The following is a 26,054-nucleotide window of genomic DNA, read 5'->3' as shown; positions in this document are numbered from 1 at the left end:
AGGAGACATCTTTGCCTTTGACATTCCTCAGTTTAGTATTTCCTTGACAAAAGTACTATTTAAGATGAACATTCAAATAAAATCCAGCCTACTGAAAAAGCAAGAACATAAAGGGAAAGAGCACACATACAGAAATGCAGTTACTCCATCCAAACCTTAACAACATTTAAGGCAAATCACACTGACAGTGATGGAATTCATTTGGTCCTCCCATTACCAAAGTGCAAGATCAGGGTGTTGCTTCCTGTCTAAATCCCTATCAATTTTCATACTGCTATTGCACCATCGCAAAGGATTGTTTTATCTGGCATTTTATAGTCAGCTGAGAATATGCAATTTCCTTACTAGCAGAAGTCTGCTGAAAATTTCCTAGGCTTGCAGTTATAAAGTCTTCTGTGCTCTAAAAGTCTAAAGCTGCAGATGTACTAAAATTTTCACATCTGCACGCTGAGAAAAACGGCATGATACAAACTAACTGTGAATATTACAAGCTACATGCACAATTCCAGGAGTTAGCTTCTAATGCAAATGTAGATTACAGAATCAATTCTGCCACACAGCATCTAATTAGGGATGACAAGTCTAGATTATCTGAAAAGATAGCTGCAGATTGACTCCACATCCGAGGTATTTTCTGCATCCAAAGCAAAAATTCATTTGGTGCAAAATGCAATGAGGAAGTCCAGCAACACCCACTAAAACAAAGAAACCTACACAGAGCATTCCGTATTACACTTTAAAACAGCTGCTTGCCTACACATTATACTGCAAGCACAACATCCTGGAAATCTTAATTCTGAACTATCTATAAACAAGCAATTACCACAATGGGTTTTGCATATAGCTTTTAAAATGGAAGTACAATAACCCAATCAATCACATAGTTAATTCAAATGCACCACGGCAGTATTTCTCATCATGAAAATGCTCACTTGCACTGGGTTTCGAAAAGCCGTCACTTCTTCAGCTCCTGAGAGCAACTGCAATTGTTCCAACAGTTGCAGTTCCTCTCACAACAACACCAATCACTGTGTACACCCTACATGCCATGTTCAGCATTAGGGGTGCCCTGCCTCCAGCCAGGAGGAGGAAAGGGATGGTGGAGAGAACCGAATCTATTGGAATGTATTCATTAGGTGGCCTGGCAGTTCAAGAGTTTGGAAATACAGGGCTTTAGTTGACACAGGTGCTCAGTGTACTTTATTGCCATCTAATTGCAAAGGGACAGAGTCCATATCTATCTTTGGAATCACTGGTGGATCTCAAGAGTTAACTAAGGTACAGGCTGAGATCAGTTTAACTGGTAAAGAGTGGAAGAAACATACTATTGTAACTGGTCCTGATGCGCCTTGCATTTTGGGAATTGACTTTTTGAGACAAGGTTGTTTCAAAGATCCTAAAGGTCACAAATGGGCTTTTGGAATAGCATCTGTAGAGATTGAGGATGGTAAATTGAAATTGTCCATTAGACCTGAACTTTCTGATGAATCTGCAGTTGTGGGACATCATGACATAGAGGATCTGGAAGTGCCAATTGCAACTCAAACTGCACCACAGGCAGTGCAGAACTAACCGTGACTCTTTGTTGCCCATTCATCAGCTGATTCGTCAATTGGAGAGTCAGGCTGTCATTGAGAAAGCTCATTCACCTTTCAACAGTCCCATCTGGCCTGTGCACAAAGCTAATGGCGACTGGAGACTGACAGTTGACTTTCGTGCCCTCAACGAGGTGACGCCACCCATGAGTGCAGCTGTGCTGGACATGCTGGAACTCCAGTATGAGCTGGAATCGAAGGAGGCTAAATGGTATGCAACCATAGACATTGCTAATGCTTTCTTCTCTATTCCCATAGCAAAGGAGTGTAGGCCTCAGTTTGCATTCACCTGGAGAGGAATCCAGTACCAGTTCAATCGTTTGCCTCAGGGGTGGAAACACAGCTCAACCATCTGTCACTCAGTCATCCACAATGCACTGGAGAAAGGTAAAGCTCCAGAGCACATCCAGTACATCGACGACATCATTGTGTGGGGCCAAACTGCTGAGGAAGTCTTCGAGAAAGGTAACAGAATCATTGACATTCTGTTGCAAGCAGGTTTTGCCATTAAGAGAGACAAGGTCAAAGGACCTGCCAGAGAAATTCAGTTTCTGGGAGTGCGGTGGCAGGATGGTCGCCGTTACATTCCTCAGGATGTGATCAACAAAGTCTCTACCATGGCAGTTCCCACCAGTAAGAAGGACACACTTTCTTTCCTTGGTGTGGTGGGATTTTGTAGACTACACATTTCTGGTTTCAGTCAGATTGTCAAACCTCTGCATGATGTGACTCGTAAGAGAAATAATTTCGAGTGGGGACCTGAACAACAAGCAGCCTTTGATCAGATCAAACGAGAAGTAGTCCATGCAGTGGGCTTGGGACCTGTGAGATCTGGTCTGGACATTAAGAACATTCTGTACACGGCTGCCAGTGACAATGTCCAACTTGGAGCCTTTGGCAGAGAGCTCCAAATGAGACACGTGGTCGTCCACTTGGTTTCTGGGGACGTTGTTACAGAGGTTCAGAGACAAATTATACTGCAACTGAGAAAGAGATATTAGCAGCCTATGAAGGAGTGAAAGCAGCTTCTGAAGTGATTGGAACTGAGTCACAATTGCTTTTAGCTCCTAGACTGCCAGTTCTTAACTGGATGTTCAAAGGCAAAGGTTCATCACCACATCATGCCACAGATGCAACCTGATCTAAATGGATGGCTTTGATAACCCAATGAGCACAAATGGGTAATCTTGACCGACCTGGTCTGGTGGAGGTGATCACCAACTGGCTGGAAGGCACAGACTGTTCCAAACCTCCAGAGGAGAAAATAACTTGTGCTGAGGAAGCTCCTCCCTATGGTGATCTCTCTGATCAGGAAAAGAACTATGCTTTGTTCACAGATGGTTCCTGTCGTCTTGTTGGGAACAAGTGAATATGGAAGTCAGCGGTTTGGAGTCCAACCAGGAGAGTTACCGAAGCGAGAGATGGAGAAGGAGAATCCAGTCAGTTTGCTGAGGTAAAAGCTGTTCAACTTGCTTTTGATGTGGCTGAACGTGAAAATTGGCCTATCCTTTACCTCTACACCGACTCGTGGATGGTAGCCAATGCTCTATGGGGTTGGCTAAAGGACTGGAAGAAGAATGGTTGGCAGAGGAAAGGAAAGCCTATTTGGTGTGCTGATCTATGGCAGGACATTGATGCATGGCTGGAGAGAACTCCAGTGAAGGTGCGGCACGTAGATGCACACATGCCTAAGAGCAGAGCCACTGAGGAACATCAACATAACCAGAAGGCAGACCAAGCTGCTAAGATTGCTCAAGTTGATGCCAACTCTGATCTTGACATCGACCTTGATTGGAAACATCGAGGTGAGCTGTTCTTAGCTCGGTGGGCCCATGATTCATCTGGACATCAAGGCAGAGATGGAACATACCGATGGGCTCGTGATAGGTCAATTGACTTGTCCATGGACGCTATCACCCAAGTCATCTATGACTGTGACATTTGTGCTGCTATTAAGCAGGCTAAGCAAATCAAGCCCTTATGGTATGGTGAGAGATGGTCAAAGTACAAGTATGGTGAAGCCTGGCAGATTGACTACATCACTTTACCTCGATCTCGTTCTGGCAAGCAGTATGTGCTAACGATGGTAGAGGCCAGCACCGGATGGCTGGAAACCTATCCAGTTCCACATGCTACTGCACGTAACACCATTCTTGGTTTGGAGAGACAGATCTTGTGGAGACATGGAACTCCAGAGAGAATTGAGTCAGACAATGGCACTCATTTCAAGAACAATCTTGTGAAAAGCTGGGCCAAAGAGCATGGTATTGAATGGATCTATCACATACCCTACTATGCACAGCTTCAGGGAAGATTGAGCGCTACAACGGTTTGCTGAAAACCACCCTAAAAGCCATGGGGGGTGGAACTCTGAAAAACTGGGACAAACATTTAGCACAAGCTACCTGGTTGGTAAATAGTAGAGGTTCAGTAAATAGAGCAGGACCTGCACAATCAGATTTAGTCCAAACAGTAGACAGTGATAAAGTTCCTGTTGTACGTGAGAAGAATCTGTTAGGGAAAATTGTTTGGTTATTTTCTCCTTTGGGAGAAGGGAAACCTGTCCGAGGGGTGGTGTCTGCTGAAGGTCCTGGTCATACATACTGGGTAATGCAGGAGAATGGTGAAATCCAGTGTATTCCACAGAGAAATCTAATCTTAGCTGAGAGAGTTTAAATTCAGAGCGTATAATACGAACTGTTAGGAGTTTTCTGTTCTAGGTACCATCGGCATCCAACACTGAGAGAAATCTACAGTACGTGAGCACGAACCCAACGTCACTTGGGAGTCCCTGTTCTGAGCTTTTGAATCACCTACATCTGACTGAAGTGTGAACTGAACTTGTATATATTGTTTTATTGTAAATATTGGTTTAGATTAGATTGGATAATTCTCAGCGATACTCTAAGCGAAGTAGACGAGGGGTGGATTGTGCTAGTTTGAAGCAAGCTGGAATGTTTTGGTAAAAGAAGTAGATAATGGGCAGTGAAAAGGTAAACATGGTTGTGTCTCTTCGCTCACAGTCCCGCTGACAGTTCTGGGACGAAGAAGGAAAACATTAGATAATATTCTCCATTTTGTTTTTTTTTCATTCTGCCTTTGCCTTCAGATCTAGTCACATCTCCTTAACCCCACTGCCACTAACCTTCCTTCTTAACCTCTTGGCTGCACCTCTCTTCTTCCTGGGAACTGGGGTAAGGTTGAGAGGGGCCGGGGAAGGTATTGGGGTGGTTTGAGAGCCCCTCCTGGGGACTCAGGTTTCTGGGAGGGGAGTTGTGCTTCTGTATTGTTTATCCTTTGTATATTTCTGTATATAACTGTATATTTCTGTATATAACTGTATATATTATAAATAGCTGCTTGTATATTTGCTGCTGTAAAATAAATAACTTCATTTATATTCCCAGAGGCCGTCTGAGTTAGCTGGGGCAAATTCAAAAGTGTGGGGGGCGGGTAAGAGCCCAAACCACCAGAACTGGGAAGTGTGCACGCACAGTTAAGCCACTTTCAACTCAACAAGATCAGAATTTCACCTACTGACCTACAGAAATCATTTTACCTACTGACCTACAGAAATCATGGTGCAAGAAGCCCTTCCAACTATCCACAACCCAAGATCAAGTTGTTACAGACCTCAGGGTGAGAAAGGAACAACTAGACACTGAACTCTACATATGTAAGACCCAGAAAGATGGAAGGTGATCTTGTGTGCTAGTTTGAAGCAGGGTGGAATGTTTTGATGAGAAGAACCAGATCACAGGCTGTGAAAGGAAAACAGTGGTGATGTCTACTTCCCTCAGAGTCTTGCTGAAGAAGAAACGAAAACATTAGATAACACTCTTGCCATTTTAGCTCACTCTGCCTTGGGCTTCTGACTGAGCAACATCTTACTCCCTAACCTCACCTTCCGCTCATCTTTGCTTCTTAACCTCTTGGCCGAACCTGTTCTTCCTTGGGACTGGGGTAAGGTTGAGAGGGGCAGGGGGAAGGTGCAGGTGTGGTTGAGAGCCACTCCTGGGGACTCAGGTTTCTGGGAGGGCTGCTGTGTGTCTGTATTACCTTTTACTTTGTATATTTCTGTCTATGAATGTATATACTGTAAATATCTGCTTGTACATTGTGCCAGCTGTAAATAAATAGCTTCATTTATATTCCCAGAGCCGGCTGAGTCCAGTTGGGTACTTCTAAAGTGTGTGGGGGAGGGGAACACCCAAACCATCATATCTTCAGACAAAACTAACTCTGCAAAGCTGAGGAACAGCAAGGCAATTTGATTTTGGAAAAATCTCATGTTGCTTTCTTTTTAACTTAAGCTAGCAGCAGCAGAAGTAGGTTTAACTAGGTCTTAAACCTAATAAAGACAATGAGAGACTGCAAATACTGTCCCAGTTGGAAAGTTTATATATAACCAAGTACTTATGTATTTACAATTTCTCCCCCCAAAACTTCTCTAGACACACACCTACCACAGTTCCAAAGTTAGCAGCTTTGCACACTAAACTGGAGTTTATGCATCCCATTGGACAACAAACACCCAGGAGTAACTAACACATGAACTCTACAAAGCCTTTCACAAGGGACACAGTACATGTTTGCACAGTTCATGTTGACTAAGAGACAATTAGGTCATGTCCACCAGAAAGAAAAAAGAAGCTTTGGCTGATGTAAAATTTAATATTGTCCTAATTCTGACATTTTGGATGGTTCAGTCTTTATGAATTTATCTCAAAGTATATGCATATATAATTACACTTTGTATGCAGAGACAAGATTCAACTTACATCAAGTACTTGGTGAAAGCTTTCAAGAGTTGTCTACACTTAGAAGTGCCCAACTAATCTTTAGAGGTTTTGCTGCAAGTAGGATCCATGTGAAAAGAGAAACACACATCTTGCAAGTGAACTGTCAATCAGAAATCTAATGTCTGCAAGTGTCATTCTGAAATTACTCAGGTTTGAAATTGGTCACAATACTGCTTTTTCTTTCAGTTTTCATAATTCTGAACAAACATATTCACTCAGAAAAATGTTCTATGAAGGACAGTTACTATGGTGAATTAATAAAATGGCAGGAAGTTCTGCAGTGATGTGGCCACCTAACTTCAAGAAAGATGAAAATGTCAACTCAGAGGAGGAAGATGTTTCTGTTCCTGGAATCCAGCTGAGCAATGAAACTCACTCTGTTCATAATACCATTAGAATAATCCCTGATGGGGAAGAACAGTGGAAATCCTAGGCAGAAAAAAAGCAGACGGATGGCACAATCAGAAACTATTTTTCAGGTTCAATATTCAGTCATGCTCAGTGAAAATCCTGAAGAATACCAGAATGATTATAGAATAACCATTAAGAATAACCACCAAAAAATATCAGGATGTCCACAACGTGTGTAAGAAAGATTACAGCACTCCTACTGCCACTACTTGGCATGGCATTTTCTCTGCCTGCAATAAGATGTCATGCTTAGCAACTGCTAAAATCATAAACTGCATGCTGCCAGCATCTTAATGATAGGAAATTCTACAGGGAATGTACAGTCAGTCCAACTTCTTCAGAGAGCCCAGGGCATCTTCAAGATATTTGCTAAAGAGCTGCAAGCTTTTTAAATTGCTCCATGACCACAGCTTATACTTTCCACTCAATATGCCACATCTGAAGCCACAATGGACTTCCTAGCACCATTGTAGTGGATGTACTTACAGTTTCAGACTCCTCCTCTAACACTTACTAGGTTTTTTATTACCTTTTTTCTGTCTTGCTTTTGAGCATTCTGTGTCAAGGCAAATTATTAAGAAAACTGCTAGCTTAATCAAAGTTAAAAAACATACTTTGCCAGTACACTCTGCCATTTGTAACATTTAACACCATTTTAGACCTGAGAAGAAAGTGATGATGACATTTTTCTTGAGATAGGAAAAAATCTAAAGAGGTTTCAAAAACAAGATACAAACAGGAACATTTGAAATGCCTTTGTGGGAAAAACAGAATGTTCCTTATTTTTGCTGTCTACAACTACCTGAAGGGACATTGTAACCAGGTGGGGGGTGGCTCTTCTGCCAGGCAACCAGCAATAGAACAAAGGGACACAGTCTCAAGTTGTGCCAGGGCAGGTCTAGGCTGGATGTTAGGAGGAAGTTCTTCCCAGAGAGAGTGATTGGCATTGGAATGGGCTGCCCAGGGAGGTGGGGGAGTCACCGTCCCTGGAGGTGTTCAAGAAAAGACTGGATGAGGCACTTAGTGCCATGGTCTGGTTGACTGGATTGGGCTGGGTGCTAGGTTGGATTAGATGACCTTGGAGGTCTCTTCCAACCTGGTAGATTCTATGATTCTAGAGGACAGTCTCAAACTGCCCCAGGTTGGTGTGTCCATTGGAATGGGCTGCCTGGGGAGGTGGTGGAGTCCCCATCCCTGGAGGTGTTTAAGAGTCAGCTGGATGAGGCCATAGTTTAGTTAATTAGAAGAGTTAGGTGATAGGTTGGACTCGATGATCTTGGAGGTCTTTTCCAACCTGGTTAATTCTGTGATTCTACACCAGACATACACTTCACTGCAGATACTACACTATGACTGGCATCAATACTGATGGCAGTATTAGCTCCATATCTTTCAACAGCATCAGCTTCTTTAGGGATATCACTTCTCTGCTCGATACAGTATCGACTATCGGGAAGAAAAAAGGCACCATAGCGTTAGGTCCGTTTCCTTCCGAGTGCCAGCGGGCTACTCTGTCACGTGTTAGCCCTGCATCTTGGAATCGCGAAGAATATGCTCAAGAAGGATTCTAGATGGAATAGATTCATGAAATACTTGGTTTTTTTCAATGTCATGGAGGCAGCTTAACTCCAGGACCTTCCAAGCCAAGGGCTGGTACACGAGGGTCTGCTTGGCAGAAATCCAAAAGGCAGTTAGTTGAATAATATATTTTACAAAGCAAATTCTTTCTGTGAGAAACAGATACTGGGAATCAGGAAGCTGAATACAGCTGCTTCACAAGAAGTGGCTGGGAATAGAGGATGGCTAGCTAGCTCACAGCTTCCTGCTATAGAACAAAGCAACCTGTAACACCAAGCAAGCAACCAGAGTGGACTCTTAGTAAACTGATTTCAAACATATTACCTATTATCCTGTAGCAAGAACCACAGAATGGTTTAGGTTGGAAGGCACCTCAAGGATCATCCAGTTCCAACTCCCCACCATAGGCAGGGACACCTCCCACTAGAACAGGATGCTCAAGGCCCCACCCAACCTGGCCTTGAACACCTCCAGGCACGGAGCAGCCACAACCTCCCTGGGCAACCTGTGCCAGTGTCTCACCACCCTCACTGCAAACAACCCTTTCCTAACATCCAGTTTCAATCTCCCCTCTGCCAGTTCAAACCCATTACCTCTCATCCTGTCATTACAAGAGCTTGTCAGTAGTCCCTCCCCAGCCTTCCTGTAGGTCCCCTTCAGATACTGGAAGGCCACTATAAGGTCCCCTAATAACTTCTGGTAGTCTGACATATAGGGTAAAATAAAGGATATTTCATATTTATTGTGACTACCTTAATTACATTTTAAGTCTTTCAGAGTATGTAGCAGTTATCATCTCTGCTACATCATAATGTCACTTACGTGCTACAACATAGTGACAACTATGGAAGTACAAACTACAACAAAATGCAGTACAACCAACTTCACAATCACTTCACATTACATGAAATCTGATAAATGTGACTGGACACCACATGGCCTGGCAGACCATTTCTATCCTGTAAAACCATAAAAACTACACAGGACCCTTTGAAAGGCTCTAGATCCCAAACATCACACAGAATACTTAAGCAATGACAATCTTACTTCTGGCAGAACACTTAAAGAGTACCACCAGCACCACAGAAGAGCTTTAGTAGAAACCACTGTGCCCATCACTCAGTAACCAACAGATTAGTCTGTTGCTTAAACTTCTACATACATGAGAAAGAGTAATACCCAATTCTGTCTCGAGCTAGATATCAAATTCCTCTGCATAAATCAAGTCAACACAGTTGACCTGAAATTAAGACTGCATTGTGGTGGTTGAATGTCAGCAGTGTAAATCAGTTTAGCAAGTTAAAATGGTGTTTCACCCAATATTCCTTAAATATTTGCTCTTTAGTACATCTCTTGGTGCACTTGGTCATTCCTCTTACTGAAACCCTCTGTCAGTTACCTGACTATGCTTCCCTTCAATTGCCCTTTCTGTATGTAGAATTAGTCCAAGAAGCCAAACCTCTCAGTGCTCCTGTTCAGTTCTATCTATTGCAATACTGACTTCTTATTATGACTATTGGAAAAAAAATAATGTTTCTGACTGGATAACACAAAGCAACATCAGAACAGAATCAGTCCCTCTAACTCAAACAATTTGTGTCTAGTGGTTGAGGACAGCTTAGAATCATAGAATCAACCAGGTTGGAAGAGACCTCCAAGCTCAGCCAGTCCAACCTAGCACCCAGTCCTGGCCAATCAACCAGACCATGGCACTAAGTGCCCCAGCCAGGCTTGGCTTCAACACCTCCAGGGACAGCAACTCCACCACCTCCCTGGGCAGCCCATTCCAATGCCAATCACTCTCTCTGCCAGGAACTTCCTCCTAACATCCAGCCTAGACCTGCCCTGGCACAGCTTGAGACTGTGCCCCCCCCAGAAAAAAAGAAAAGACAAATTTTACTGTGGCAGTTGTCCTTCAACTGACCTTTGGAGTGTAGAAACACTCCTAATCTGCTTTTCTGCCCAAATAAGACAAATTAGCTCGAATCACAGTGGAAAAGCAGACCCTTCTAAGGATGATCTAAACTATTTCACCTGATGTTTCTCTCAAGCCGATTTGGAGTACTCACATGACCTATTAATGCAATCCGACAGAAGGGACAGTGGCTTCCAGCTGTTCACATAGTGACTGCATATCCTCACACAGGAGGAAACTGATGTGGCAATGGAATGTCATCAACAAAATAAAACCTGGGATTTGGTTGACAAGAGAAAGTGGTCTTTGTCTTCCCCATAAATACACAGACTGGAGTCCAGTTTTCCAAGTCAATTTTGCATTCATGATCTGGTTAAATGTCTGATTTATTCTGCAATAACTATGGCCAGCAGAATTTAGAATCAGTTATCCACTCCATGAGTTGTGTACCTTCCATACTGTACCAAATAGGACTAAACTGGAAAAAGAAAATAAGGCAAGTTTTCACTGATTTGAATCTGTTTGTTGCACTTAATGGTTACCAATGTTTCTTTAAAGACCTTGCACAAGAAACACAAAACTGAGATAACAAAACATATTTGCTTTTTATTAGGTATCCTCACAGAAACACTGCACATTAAGTGTGCTGCATTGACTACTGTGCTCAGCATTTAAGACAGTATGTATAAGCAACATTAAATTCCTGCCATGTACAACATGAAATTAAAGTTACATGCTTAATGGAATTTCTAATATTGCTTAATCTTACTATATCATACTTATCAAACTATTTTGCTGTACTTCTCTGACACATTAATAAAATTCAATTCCTATTTAGAAACAACCTCAAAGGGGTTTAAAAAACAAACAAAAATAAAAATGGAAAGGCAGAAGTGGAACACTGTTAAGGTGAGCCAGACTTTACATTACAGACACATGCTTTAGACCTGTGATGACCTGCCACAACTGTTGTTACAGAAATATTCATAGACTACCCACCACTGCCTCATTTATCATATGTTCAGGAGGTGCTCCTTTCCAAGAGGCATCACCTCCCTGACCAGCTGGCTATATTAGTACAGTTTGGTAGCTATAGCTGCTCTATCTTATATTAATGATCAGTAAAAAGAAATAAGTTTAAATTTTAATGCCATTTTATTAAATAACAAGTACTGACTTCAGGTATTACTCTTTCCCAGTCTCCCTCACTGGCACATGGAACTGGGTAAAACGAATGTCTGGTTGCCCACAAAAAGGAATGGAGAAAAGAGGATGCTAAACCAAGAGGATCACTTGTGATTCAGGTGGGGTTGTTGGACAGCTGTTGGGAAGGACCTAGTAATAGTTCTCAAGGGACAGTTCTTAGGCCACATAATCCAAAATCTCTCTTTGCTTTCCAGCCTAATTAAATTGGCCTGCTCCAGGACCTTTCATGCTTCAATCCTCACCAGACTGTATGCTCTCTCAACTCTCCACAGATGTGCATTTACATTAGAAAACCAGAGTTAGCCTTCCTGATTTAGAAAAGGATTCAGCTCTAGATTCCCAACATTCCATAACCATTTCAGTAACAGCAATCTTATTTCTGGCAGACTTTTAAAGCTGCAGTACAGTAGAAGACCTTGGTAGAAACTACTGATAATAGTTTGCTTTGGTAATATACTGTCAAACACCTGTGGGTCACAGAATTCATGGATACTCAGGTATCCATGATCACATCGGGCTACAAAATAGTAGCTCAGTGTCACTGGAAAAGGGGAATTTCCCTTTCCTTACATCAAGCTCCAGATCCTGACACCTGTGCTTATCAGATTTCAGCAAATTGCCTTAACTTGTCAACACAGCAGAAAACTAGGCTAGGAAATGTCCAACGGATGACAGGAAACTGGGGAGAAGAACCAGTCAACTTGATTAGATGCAAATAAGGTAAACTTTATACTGGTGAAGAAAACCTTAGCAACAACTCGTCCTGTTTATTAGTCAGGACTAATCAAAATGCTAAACTGCCATCTTATCAGTGACAGAAGCTTCTGGAGTTTCCTGAAGGAACCTTTGGAATCATCTTCCATGTGTTTTCCAACACGGAAATTATATCCATGGGTACCACAGCACAGCATATTAGCTACTGAGCTAGAAGACACTGTTTAACTTCCATTGTGAAAGTACCATTCAGTTAACAGACTAACATTTAAAGCTGTTCTGTGGTTTTTTCTTCCCAAAGCAAAACCAAGAATGCTATGGTGAAGCTAGAACATGATAAAAAAACCTGAAGAATCCTGAAGCTGACTTACTAAAGAAAACACCAGGAAACAAAATGCAGTGATGAAAGAATTAGAAGGATGACAGATCTGACACAAAACATACCATCCAGTCTTCTCCCAAGCAAAAGCTGAGCTTGGCTGTGGCAGGGTGGGGCAAGCATTTGTGAAGGAGTGGTAGATTACAAAGTTAAAGGACTAAAAATCCCTTGGTTCCTGAACGTATTTAGCTCTGAGAGAAAAATTGCATTTGTCATCACTAGCTGACCTGAGACATCACAAATTAAGATACTGTTGCAAATGTTTAAGGCAAGTCTCTCCAGAGTCAAAATCCATTTTCTATTTGGCATATGAAAGACTAAAACTGTTACAGAGTGAAATCAATTGTGAGACACATGCAACAGTTTTTCAAGTATTGCTTCAGATATTTGACATTAATCATTCTAGGCACCTGTATAAAATGGTCGAAACACAGCAGCGTTACACTGCATTAGCTTTCATGACTCTTATAAAGTAAGCCAGAGACACCTGTTTACTTGTCATCAGCATCACAGTATCCCAGTATCACCAAGGTTGGAAGAGACCTCACAGATCAGCAAGTCCAACCCTTTACCACAGTGCCCAAGGCTAGACCATGGCACCAAGTGCCAAATCCAACCTTGCCTTGAACTGCCCCAGGGACGACGACTCCACCACCTCCCCGGGCAGCCCATTCCAGTGCCCAATGACTCTCTCAGGGAAGAACTTTCTCCTCACCTCCAGCCTAAATTTCCCCTGGCGCAGCCTGAGGCTGTGTCCTCTTGTTCTGGTGCTGGCCACCTGAAAGAAGAGAGCAACCTCCACCTGGCCACAACCACCCTTCAGGTAGTTGTAGACAGCAATAAGGGCACCCCTGAGCCTCCTCTTCTCCAGGCTAACCAATCCCAGCTCCCTCAGCCTCTCCTCGTAGGGCTGTGCTCAAGGCCTCTCCCCAGCCTCATCGCCTTTCTCTGGACACGCTCAAGCATCTCAATGTCCCTCCTAAACTGGGGGGCCCAGAACTGAACGCAGTACTCGAGGTGTGGTCTGACCAGTGCAGAGTACAGGGGCAGAATGACCTCCCTGCTCCTGCTGGCCACACCATTGCTGATGCAGGCCAGGATGCCACTGGCTCTCTTGGCCACCTGGGCACACTGCTGGCTCATGTTCAGGTGGGTATCAATCAGCACCCCCAGATCCCTCTCTGTCTGGCTGCTCTCCAGCCACTCCGACCCCAGCCTGTATCTCTGCATGGGGTTGTTGTGGCCAAAGTGCAGCACCCTGCACTTCGAGCTATTGAATGCCATCCCCTTGGACTCTGCCCATCTGTGCAGGCGGTCAAGGTCCCGCTGCAGAGCCCTTCTGCCCTCCAACTCAGTCACATCTGCCCCCAGCTTAGTGTCATCTGCAAACTTGCTGATGACTGACTCGATGCCCTCATCCAGATCATCTATGAAGATGTTAAAGAGGATGGGGCCCAGCACAGATCCCTGAGGGACAGCATCAATATAGCAATGCCAAAGCTCCAATATTGTTTTTCTGGCTTTCAAAATTAGAGGAATTGCACCTTTAAGGCATTTTATCTATTGCCAGAGAAAGAATTAAAAGTGTTTTAAAGGCATTCAATACCCCAAATGATCAACTTCAAATATTTCAACCATAAAGATGAAACTGCCTTTTCCAAGATACACGTTCCAAGCAACATTTGTGAAATCCTCAGTTTCTCAACTGAACTTCCACATGCTGCTAGGAATCAGTTTAGAACAGGAAGGAAGCACATCCAACATTTGACTACAAAGAAAACAAAAAAGAAGAAAGTGCTGGATAAACAGATAAAATAATTCAGGACAATTAGGCTCTTTTAGTGTTTTGCTTCTGCATTAGGAAAGTGCATTTATGTATTTTTAAATCCTCTGGCTACAACACACAAGTATTCTGTTCAATATGAGGTCTTCCTGGTCAGTTACTCCTCAAACAGGTACTTGTTATACTTGTATTTCCTTGTAATATTCATCCATTGAGAAGACTGGAATAAAAAACCAAATAAAATTACACTCCTTGTGTTTAAAGAAGTTGGCTACCATTTGCAGCATAGCAGTTGCAAAATACCAGTGCAGAGACTGAAAAAAAAAAAAAAGCAGATAACCCCAACTGCAGGCTGCCCAGCCACACATACTAGAGCATTTTAAAATTACATAATAAAATGCTCTTTTCCCATTCTGCAAACTCCAGCTACTACTCTGCATGGACAGAGCCACTCTTCTAAAAGAAGCATAAATAATGTGTAAACAACATTCTCATTAAGAACACCACCAAAAATCAATAATCAAACCAAACTCCCATCCTCAGTTGTAATATAGTTTCCCAAGTGATCTAAGTGAGGGAAGTTTTGGGAAGAGGTTGGATTGTAAGCTGATCAGAATTCCTACAAGCACTTTACCTGACAAAGTAACATGACCCATGTAAGTCACCTGCTGTAGGAAAGTTGATAAGCACTGCAACACTCAGAAGTAATTATCATTACAGTTTTCATACCCTTGTCTTTGGTGTTAGATAGGCACTTTAAAAAGTAGCCTACTGGACTTGGATCTGCACAGCAGACCGATATTTTCAACACTGTTTCCTGCTTAGAAGCACTCATGTGCAAACACTCAGTTATTGCCTATTTAAAGCAAATAATTTATTTTTCTAAAGCCCAGGGATACACTCAATAGCAAGAACTTTCAAAGTATGGGAAGCATTTAGTTCTCTATATGCCAAAGGAGCTTTCACCTTTGCAAAGCAGTAGCAAGTTGAAAAATACAGAAGCTGATCTATTTTGTTTGTATCTCTGTCCTTAAATTCATTTCCCCATCTGCTTCAACTTATATAAGGTGCAGGGTAAGGTATTAGGGTCAATTTCATGGTACCTCTCAAGCCCAGACATATCAGCTACCCACATTAAAAATACCTCAGCTTGATTCCCACCAAAAGCTCAGATACAGAGCTAGAGGGCTGGAAATGAAGTCTGTTCATTGGACATACTACAAAATCTAAGACACACACAGAGCACACAGCAGTGTGGCAATACTTGTTCTAACACTTGGCCCAAGTTCACTTTGTTCCCCCTGAAAGCTGCAAGACTGATGGTTAATAATAATAATAAAAAAACCCATCTGCACGTGGTCTGCTACAGGGTGCAGGCTCCATAGGCTTCAAGAGCAGCAGCTTTAATGGCTTTGCTAAGTAGAAAGAAGCCCTTAGGATTAGCCCTGAATGTCAGTACAAATGTACCTCAAAGGGCTTGCAAGAATGAAATTTTCAAAGTGAAGGAAGAACTGCTGCAGCACATGCACAGACACGGGAAATAACCTGACTGGACCAGAAAGACACCTCCCTAACCCACCACCTCCAACTCATCTAAAACCTATTAGTATCTGCAAGACCCTGAATTTTCCTGTTAGCTTTACTGTCCAAAATGTCTACTCTCCCCTTCCCCCAGCAATTCAGCCTGAGACAAATTTAAGAACATTAGGATTACAGGCTGCCAAAATCACAGATTATTACAGAAAGAATTATGACAGAAAGCAAAAGACTATCTTTATAAGCCACCTTAGCCCTATGTCATCAAATAAAACTTCTGTTTAAAAAGCAGAACCCATTAAGCTGCTGAAATAATAGGCTATCTGCCAAGAAAGGACCCTTCAGTGATTTTCACCACAGCACCTGCTTAGCTAGTCGAGTGTTTGTGAGTATTGCTGAAGACTGATTAAAAAAACAATTAAAAATCATGGCACTAAAAGCTAACCTCACTGGTTCAGTTTGATCTGAATTCTGACACATCTTCCTGTTCAAGTTTTATTCTGCTATCCACAAACCAGTGAAAGGGTCAGCCTCTTGCAAGCACTCTCCATTACCCACACTTTCCAAAAGACAACTGTAGTGATAGTTTCTGTGCTCAGCGACACTCTGTATGTGTTTTACAAACACTGCCTCTCCTACCTGCTCATGTGTAACCCCATTACTGCACCCATAAGAAGTCTCCTGAGGTTTCCCCTCCAATTAAAAGTTGTGCAAGTGAGGACACAAAGACGGTTATTTTATGAGGCCACATGGTTAACCACTTTACAGCTACATCAACCAAACTGACCAAATCCAGTCCGAGGTCTGCCTAGTCACAAACTATCACACTGGACTATTTTTCCCGCTACAAAAAATAGCAGGAATGAGTCTGAGCCACATAGAATCATAGAATCAGCCAGGTTGGAAGAGACCTCCAAGATCATCCAGTCCAACCTATCACCCAGCCCTAACCAATCAACTAGACCATGGCACTAAGTGCCTCATCCAGTCTTTTCTTGAAGACCCCCAGGGACGGTGCCTCCACCACCTCCCTGGGCAGCCCATTCCAATGAGAAATCACACATAGCTACCCAAAATCCTGCTAAAATTATTAGGATTACTAAACAACTTTCATCATTCAAATGAAATATGTCTGTATCTTGTATTTAGAAAAAATACTACAGAACATTTAATCTAACTGTGCATTAACAGTATGTACACAATCTTTTATAATTAATGCCTATAAAATAGAGAGCTTCTCTTTTCATAGACTCAAAAAGCTTGTAAATTAAGATACTGGTGGGAGTTCTTAATATGAGTTTCATAATATTTGCAACATCTCAAAAGGAGTCCAAAGTGAATGTATTCAAACTGCAATGGAATCAAGTCCTTTCCCAAGGACTGGAAGATGTTGAAGATTATAAAGAGATCAACACTCAGGTATTCACCTTTAACATGATTATGTGATGAAAGTGACACTGGCTGTCACCCCTCAAGAAGAACTACGCATCCACTGTTCATTTGCCCAGCACTAGCAGGTAAACAAGAGCCAGATAAATTATCTGGGTGGGCCACATCTGACCATAGCCTACAGACTGAGCATTGTTAACTGAGATTAACACTACCACTATCATCCCCTTCTCCCTATGAACAGCATCTTAAGATACTCTCATTCACTGCTACATACCCCTTCTTCTGTCACTCCTGCTGCTCCAATCTCTTAACAAGCTCTGGTTTTACATGTATGTATGTCTCTACCCTACCACTCAGTCCCACTTTACCCTCTAAGATGGGTTGCTAAATACATTCCCTCTCAACATTCATACTTTTCCTCAAAAGTAACTAAACTGCAGTATAAAAACTGATAGTAGACTGGCACAGGAGACTAAAGTGTTAAATGCATTTTGACAGTTTAGCTCACCAAATCAACTCACCGTGACTGCTTTAGAACAAGCACAAAGGAAAAAAACAGGAATGCATAGTGACAGAACTCCTACTCCAGAAAGCAAGCATGGGATCGACTAACAGCACCACATACTTATTTGCTATCAATCAAATAAATACATTTACACAACATCCAGTATTTGAACAGTTCCATACACCACTTCTAATGTTCACTTCATTCACACTGTGTATTTTAATGAAGCCTTCATATCGTATTTATAGGTGTTAATTTAAGTTTTCATTAATGAAAAAACTCTGTAACAGATCAAGAATTTATCTAGCAAACATGATTTGCACCTAAGGAAAACCTGTCTTTCTGGCTGTGTCCAAGATAAAATCCTATCTTCCTTTATCTTCTCTGTCTCTGAAATGCAAGCAACAACACCAACCTTACATTTATTTTCACCAGTTCTTCCCATTCACCAAAGCCCACTAAATGGTAGATGATGGAATCTGTGAGAAGAAAGTGGATTGCTATCAAGATACATAAACCATACTTCCCAATTATGCTACTTCAGTGAGGTATAATGAACAATGGTCACCCTGATGACAGTTAAAAAGCTGGTGGGCGTGAGTGATGTCGATTTGGAAGAGGCAAAGATGTATTGAAGATTGTGGTAGCAGTGTTCAGTACCATAAACTGGCAGTACAGTAAGAGAAAACAGCCTCAGCAAACGTGACTGACAAAGATCCTGCTGCTGCTCCATCCTGCATGTGTGGACTGGTACAGAAAGGGTCTCATGCTCAGGCACACAAGCTTCTGCATACCAGCTTAAACTGGCTTTCACTCCTTTCACTCATTAACCGGTATTAATCTGGTGTTTAACTGTTAAAATTCTCAGAGAAAAACAAAAGCTAGATCTAATGTCAGAAGATATGATTAATGAATCAGATACAGTTCTTACATGTGTGACTTAATGCCATGAGCTGTGCAAACAGAATGAATGTTGCTATTTTAATAGTACTCCCTGAAGATTACTGATGTACTAAAGGTTGGCTCAGCAGCCATGCCAGAATGTGAGGCAGCATCTGACAGAAAAAATGACCTCTCTTGACAACTGAGTTAAACATGCTGCTGTACTTTCACAAAAGCCTTTGCTGTGCACTTGTGTGGCCATACCACAAAAACATTATGCTCTTGGTCCACCCAGATGCCAAATCAGCCGAGAGATGAACCAGGTTTCAGGCAGGAAACCTATCCATCTCAGTGCAGCATCACTGCCATGTTTCAAGCTCTTGGTCTGATAACGAAATCCTGAAGTTAGTTGCACAGCTTAAAGTTAATGCTGACTGATTTCATGTACCAGTTCATCTGATCTAGGAACTGCCTAAAAGCACACAGGTTTTCCAGTCTCCCAGCCAGCTGAAGTACAAGTTATCAATACAAAAGAGGTGTTCATTGTGGAGAGAAAAAAAAAACAACAAAAAACAACAGTAATATTAGTAAGGAATAGGTTACAAGTTTGTAAGTGACAATGATGATCTCAAAATACTACTTTGTCCTTTCCTCTGAATTGTATTATAAAGGAAGTCAAAAGCAAAAGCTCTCCTCTTTTCTACTCCCTTGGCCCATTGTACTATGTTTGGGTCATTTCTGAAGAAATACCAACTGGAGTAAGTTTCACACTGAATCAAAACCTAACTGTACTGTCAGAAATGCAGCTTGTAAAAAAGTGGCTGATTAAATGAGTATGTAGAAAACCCAAGGCAAATCTCCTCTGCCCACCCCAGATATCCTACATGTCTTACATCCATACCAAAAACCTGTACTCCTAAATAGGAGAGAAAGCTTTCTGCACCTTAGAGACAATATTGTTCCATTCAAAAGAATAACTGATTTGCATCTCACTCCTCATTTAATCAAATATACATCAGCTTCCTCTCTTGATCAGGAAATAAATACTAGGGAATAGGTGACTTATCAACCCCAAAGGAACAAAGAAAACTATGGACCTGTTCCACCATCAGAAACCATGGCTGCTGTCCTGGAAACAGAATAAATAAATACCAGTTTACTTGGCCAAGCTGCTAAAGCAGTAGTTAGAAAAACGCAACCAAACAACCCCCCCAACAACAGAAAACCCCAAACCAACTCCAATGCACCTAAGCTGTTTTCATAGGACCTTTCCCCACATTAGATTCAGACTTGTAAGGCACTTACGACAATGAAACCCCCTTTCTACCTACCTACTCAGCAGTATTTAGGAGCCATACATTTTTTTCACTCTTTCCACTGATATTGCCACTGCAGTAAAAAACACTTAGTTTTTTTCAGTTCCTACCATTTGAGGTTCTCTTTTCTACTAATTAACTTAAGTGCATTTGCCTCTACCATTTCTGGCATGCAGCAACATGACACTGGCATGATTCTTGACACTTCTTGCAGACCTGCATTAAAATCAATCAGTTTTGTCCATCTCCTCTGTTCTCTAATTAGCAAAGGTACACACACAGCAGCATAGACAGCAAGGCCTTCTGTTTGTATACACATTGCTTAAAAGAGAAGTTAGCTTTACAGCCGTATCATGACTATGAACTCTACTCCCATAGAGCCTCTTTAAACGCCCTTCAAGGCTTAGTAACAACACCACAATGTAAAAATCTCCATTTTTGCAACAAGGATGAGCCTTGATTATAAAAATCGAAATAAAGTTGTACAAAAACATATTATGCAGACTTAAAAATAGCTTCCTACATGATGGGAAGTCTTTTTGCTTTAATTTAGATTATAAGAGCCTGAGAACTGTTCCACGGGATATAACCCCAGGTTCACAGTCTCACTGCAGATGTGTTTAACCATGCTCCCCCGTTGTAATTCTATTCATTGAAAGACTGCATTCCTTCCATCCATTTGGGTTTACAGAACAACACCGAAATAATGGACAATTGCTTGATATTTTGAAGATATTTTGAAGATATTTGGCATTGACATCACAAAGTGTGTATATTACTTCTGACAGCATTTACAAACAAAGCAATGCCTTGTTCTCTTGCCCACCCTTCTGAGCCACGATTTATGAAAGGGGGCAAATGAAGGGAAGAAGAGGTAGAAGCAACAAGTGGAAAACAGGAAGTTGTGCTTTTGAAACGATCAAAGTGGAGTGCACGCTCTGCAGCTAAGTACAATTTTAGTCACAACTTCAGACTAGCAGGATAGCTACCATGCATTTCACAACGAAGCACCTCCTTCCTTCCTGCGATGAACAGTAAGACCCAAGACATAAAATATGAAATTAAAAATCAGATGATTCATTAGTCTGCTTACCCTACTTAAAGTTCTAAAAAGACAGATTCCCAGGACAAGTATCAAAATTCACTGGTCAAGTGTTTGCATTAAAAAACCCGCCCTGTAAGTCCTGTCATCTCTCCTTTCGCCTTGCTCCAAGGAACACGTGCGACATTGCTTCATCTTATACACAGAATGGTTTCAGTACCTTCCAACCGGGAAAAGAACAGACACTTTCCACAGCAAGAAAAGTAATCTTTAGAAGAATCACGATGCGTGGGAAACAGCACAAGTCCTTTGGCTCAGAAGCGCAGCTTCGAAACACCTGGCAGTAAATCATTGTCACCTATTTCACTGTAATCCCTCAAGTCACTTTTATGAAGATTACTTCCTGCATTGGATTCTTCCTCAGCCCTCGACCGACAACGGCACTAAAAAAAAGTCCACTCGGAGAAGCTGCACTTCACATCTGGAGACCAATGCCGAGATACGAGGGCCAGCCACGTTTGCTACAACTGTTTCATTAGGGTGGCTGCCGCCAAAGCCCCCGACGCCTGCCTGGCACCCAGCTTCCCTGCCAGCAACACAGCTTTCCCCCTGCCCCTTGGCGGCGGAGCGGAGGGTCCTGCCGCAACTCCACCGCGTCCAGCCCGCAGACTCCGTCGGCTCCGGGAGAAGAGCCACCTCCCAGATCCCGAGATTTGCCACCGCCGCCACCGTGTTTCCTCTCGCTCTGCGGGGACACCGAAATGCCCTGCCCCGCGACGGCCCCTCAAGTTCGTCCTCGCGTAATGCGACCCCTCGGGCTCCCTCCGACCTGCTACAACGTGTCCCGCCTGCACCGCCCCCCTCATCCTTCCAGGGCGTTCGCGGCTCTCGGCTCCCTCCGCCCGGCGGCCAGGAGTACAGGCAGGGCGCAAGTTCGCGAAGTGGGGGAGCGGAGCGCTGGCGGCGGGGGCCTTCCGCCGTCCCCATGGCGGGGAAAACCTGCGAGGCGCTTTCCCCTTCCGCCCCCCACGGCTGGGGCTCACGGCGCGGCGCCCGCTTGAGGCGCACCCCGTGAAGGGGCGGCTTTCCCGCCTCCCCGTCCCGTTCAGCAGCAGCGGGGACTTACCAGGGGTCGAACTCGTGGATGATGCTTTCGAAGCGGATGACGGCGAAGAGTCGGGAACTGAATCCGGCCAACCAGGCCAGGAAGAGGATGGTGAAGGAGAGGAGCGACTGCCAGCCCGCTGGCTGCGACAGGCCCCCCGACAGGCCGCCTCCGCCCGCCGGGGGGCCGCCGGCAGCTGCCGGCGTCGCGCTACCGCCTCCTGCCCCGGTGCGGCTGTTGAGCAGCGCCACAGAGTTGGCGGCGGGTTTGTGCTTGCTGTCGGGGGCCGAATGCTCCGCCATGTTGTACCCGGGGCTCCCTCGCAGCCTCTCCGCCTGGCGCGTGCGGGAAGGAGGCGGAGGAGGGGTGGGGGAGGGAGCGGCAGGAAAGACAGGGGGAGGGAGGCTCGGCAGGGGAGGGGCGGAGCCCGCCCGCTCCCTCCGCGGTCCTCACTGACTCCCCGCTGCCGCCGCCACCTCCTCCCTCAGACGGGCTCAGCCTCCCGCCGCCGCCGTCACCATCCCAGTGCGGCGCGGAGCGGAGGGGGCGGAGCGCGGATCCGGGGCGGGGCGAGTGCTGGAAGGGGTGGAGCCGAGGGGCGGAGTGCCGCGCGCGCGCAGGCTGAGGGCAGAGGCGGGGAGGCGGAGGCGGGAGGCTGGCGCGGTGGGGCCGCGGTCACCCTGCCGTCGGCGCTCGGGGTCCCAGGGGGCAAGGAGCAGGCGGGCGCGGAGTTGCGGGTCGTGTCCGCCAAAGCGAGCAGTTTGACATTGCCGCCCTCCAGCGCGGGAGGAGTTACCGGGGGATGGGCGTTGCTCTGAGGAGAGGGCGCGGATGGCGGGGCGGGAGTGACCAATCCTCGCTGCAGCAGGAACTCGGTCGCGGCCTGTCACAGAGCGACAGGTATCTGAAAGAGGCGGGGCGAGCGCAGGCGCCCAACCGGAGCGACGGGGGCGCAGGCGTGGCAGCGCCGGGGAGGTTATGGGCGCTGCAGTCCGCCGGGGAGCGGCGACTTGCAAAAGGACTGGCAGCAGCTTGGCCCAATCGGAGCGGCGGGGCGCAGGCGCGGCAGCGCCGGGGAGGTTATGGGCGCTGCAGTCCGCCAGGGAGCGGCGAGTTGCGAAAGGACTGGCAGCAGCTTGGCCCAATCGGAGCGAGGCTTGCGAGTCCCGTGGGCGCCCGCAGGCGCGGAGATACCCGCGGCAGTTCCCCGGCGCCGTGCGAGCGCCATAGTGTGTGTGGGCCAGCGCGGCTCCCTGCGCGCTCTGCGCGGGGTGCTGGAGCCTGGCGGCGTGGGTGGGGCGGGTAGAGCTCGCCGGGAGCCGTAGTCCGCGGAGGCAGGAGGTCGTTTGTGCGCCGGCGTTTAAGGGCCGCGCCGCGGTGGCCCCGCTGGGGAGCTCACGGGGCTGCTTGTGGCCGGGTATCCATGTGTGGCGGTACTCGTGCACAGCTGTACGCGGGGACCCCTGCGGGCTCACCGCTCCCCGAAGGGGGCCTCGCCTGGCACTGGTCATCTACTTCTCAGCTCTGGAACCTGCTTTTGCTTTTCTTTGGTGGTAAGAGCTGGCTCTTCGTGCTGAGCCACCCTCGATCCGTTTGTTTCAAGCGTTTAATGGCACCGGTGGTATTCATGCTGGCCGCAGTAAACCTGCCGGAGCTTGACTCCTAATGATCTAGGAGTGGCTGGAAGCAAGGCTTGGCAGAGGGCAGGCAGAGCTTGTTCCCTCGCCTCGGCGGAGTCCCTTGCAGGCTGTAAGAGCACACCTGCCTCTGCGCCACCAGCGAACGGAAACCTCGGCTCACTGGAGAAAGTGACTTCTCTTTCGGCAGTTTCGTTATTGAAGTGTTCCAGGGCCCTGCAAACGCCTCAAACGTGTTGTGAAACTTCAGTTACAAGGGCAACGTGAAGGGAAACGAAAGGACGTTCTGTGGCTGTGATTTTTCCAGCGGTTGCGCTGACCTTCCTTTTACTTGGACATAGCAGGAGATGACCGCCCATGGAAGAGCTAAGATACTGAGCACTGGCAAACATAAAACCCCAAACGAAAACAGCATAAAAAGACAGAACGTGGCTGTGTGCACTGTTTTTACACCAACAGCTCAGTCTGTGACTTGTGTGTTTTTGAAGGTAAATGCCTTGGGTTTGGTTGTCTGAGCACTAGGCACTCCGTGTGATACACAACTATGGCACTTCAGAGGTTGTGAAGATTTGCAGTTTGGTTTCACTAGGTGGTCAGGACTCAGCTGTCCAACAGTGTTCTGGTTAGTCCATGCCATTGTGTCTGAGTTTAGTTTATTTAACAGAGAAAGAAAACAGTGTGCTGCTTGGTAAGCAATTTCCTCCTGTTGAAGCTGTGCTTTTAAAGGAAAGCTCAATTTAACAATTTGTAGAGAATCAGAGGTTGGAAGGAACATCAAAGCTCATCCAATTCCAACCCCCTGCCATAGACAGGGACACCTCCCACTAGAACAGGTCACTCAAGGTTTCATCCAACCTGGCTTTGAACACCCCCAGGCAGGGAGCAGCCACAACCTTCCTGGGCAACCTGTGCCAGTGTCTCGCCACCCTCACTGCAAACAAGCCTTTCCTAACATCTAGTTTGAGTCTCCCCTCTGCCAGTTTAAACCCATTTCCCCTTGTCCTGTCATTCCCAGACCTTATCAATAGTCCCACCCCAGCCTTCCTGTAGTCCCCTTCAGATACTGGAAGGCCACTATAAGGTCTTCTTGAAGCCTTCTCTTCTCCAGGCTGCAGAGCCCCAGCTCTTCTGGCCTGTCCTCATAGTGGAGCTGCTGCAGCTTTCTGATCATCTTTGTGGCCCTCCTCTGGACTGGCTGAAACAGTTCAATATCCTTACAGTGTTGGGGGCTCCAGAACTGCACACAGTGCTCCTGGTGGGGTCTGAAGAAAGCAGAGTAAAGGGGCAGAATCCCCTCCCTTGCCCTGCTAGCCACACTGCTCTTGATGCAGCTCAGAACACGGCAACTGTTTTTTGCAGTTCATGCATTAGTTAACAGTTGTAACTTGATCACTGGGTCTGAAAACAAAGTTACTGTACTGTAAGCTTTACTGTGTATTTTGAGAGCTTTGATGGGCTAGTGTGGGCATGTGATGTAAGAGAGAATAATAATGAGCAGTGCATAAGCATTTGACCTTCATTCCTACAGCCTCAGGAGGAAAGATAGTGAGACATCTGGCTGTGATGGTTTGGGTGTTACCTGCCCCCTCCCCCACTTTGGAAGATCACCCAGACTGGATTCAGTGGCTCTGGAAATTGAATGAAGCTTTGTATTTACAGCTTAGCACGATATACAAGCAGAGAGTTACAATATATACAGCTATAGAGAGAGATATATAAGTTAAAAAGTGATACAGAAACCCAACAGCCCTCCCAGAAGCACCCAGGAGGTACTCTCAACCACTCTTCCACCTTCCTCTCACCCCTCTACCTTACCCCAGGGTTTGCCTTATATTCAAGGGTTGGCCAGGGGGTTAGGGTGCAGATGGATTAGTCACACAGACAGCAGGTTAGGTTAGAGAGAGAAAAGTTCAGCCCAAAGCCCAGACAGAGAGCGACTCTGTTATCTATGTTTATGTTCTTACACATCTCAGCAAGCCTGTGAGTGAAGTAGGCATCACCATTGTTTCCTTTTCACAGCCTGTAATCTAATTCTTCTCACCAAAACATTCTAGCTATGCTCAAACTAGCACCCTGGCCCAGGGCAAAAGCAAGACCTGCTGCATGTAAAAGACTGGGCTGTACTTGCCTAGATGATGCTAATGTGTAAGTGTGTGCTCTCTGCTCAAGATGATATAAACAGAGGCAAAGGCAGCAGTAGAGGTCTCCAGTTGGGTTCACATTGAGTCGTGTGGAGTCCCTACTAGTTCACATGCA

At 45.0% G+C, this 26,054-nt stretch overlaps 1 protein-coding gene across 1 annotated transcript in view; it reads right to left on the bottom strand.

Moving 5' to 3' along the window:
* Positions 1 to 22,956, bottom strand: part of STT3B (STT3 oligosaccharyltransferase complex catalytic subunit B) — a 72,225-nt gene extending 49,269 nt beyond the window's left edge. The window contains exon 1 of the mRNA XM_064169539.1: positions 22,183 to 22,956. Within this exon, the coding sequence (XP_064025609.1) occupies positions 22,183 to 22,463 (281 nt within the window). The 5' untranslated portion in view covers positions 22,464 to 22,956. The remainder of the gene's footprint in view (positions 1 to 22,182) is intronic.
* Between the last annotated feature and the right edge of the window lie 3,098 nt (positions 22,957 to 26,054).

The sequence above is a fragment of the Pogoniulus pusillus genome, chromosome 32, assembly GCF_015220805.1.
Source record: "Pogoniulus pusillus isolate bPogPus1 chromosome 32, bPogPus1.pri, whole genome shotgun sequence".
Classification (NCBI taxonomy): domain Eukaryota; kingdom Metazoa; phylum Chordata; class Aves; order Piciformes; family Lybiidae; genus Pogoniulus; species Pogoniulus pusillus.
This window is presented reverse-complemented; position numbering and strand designations above follow the sequence as displayed.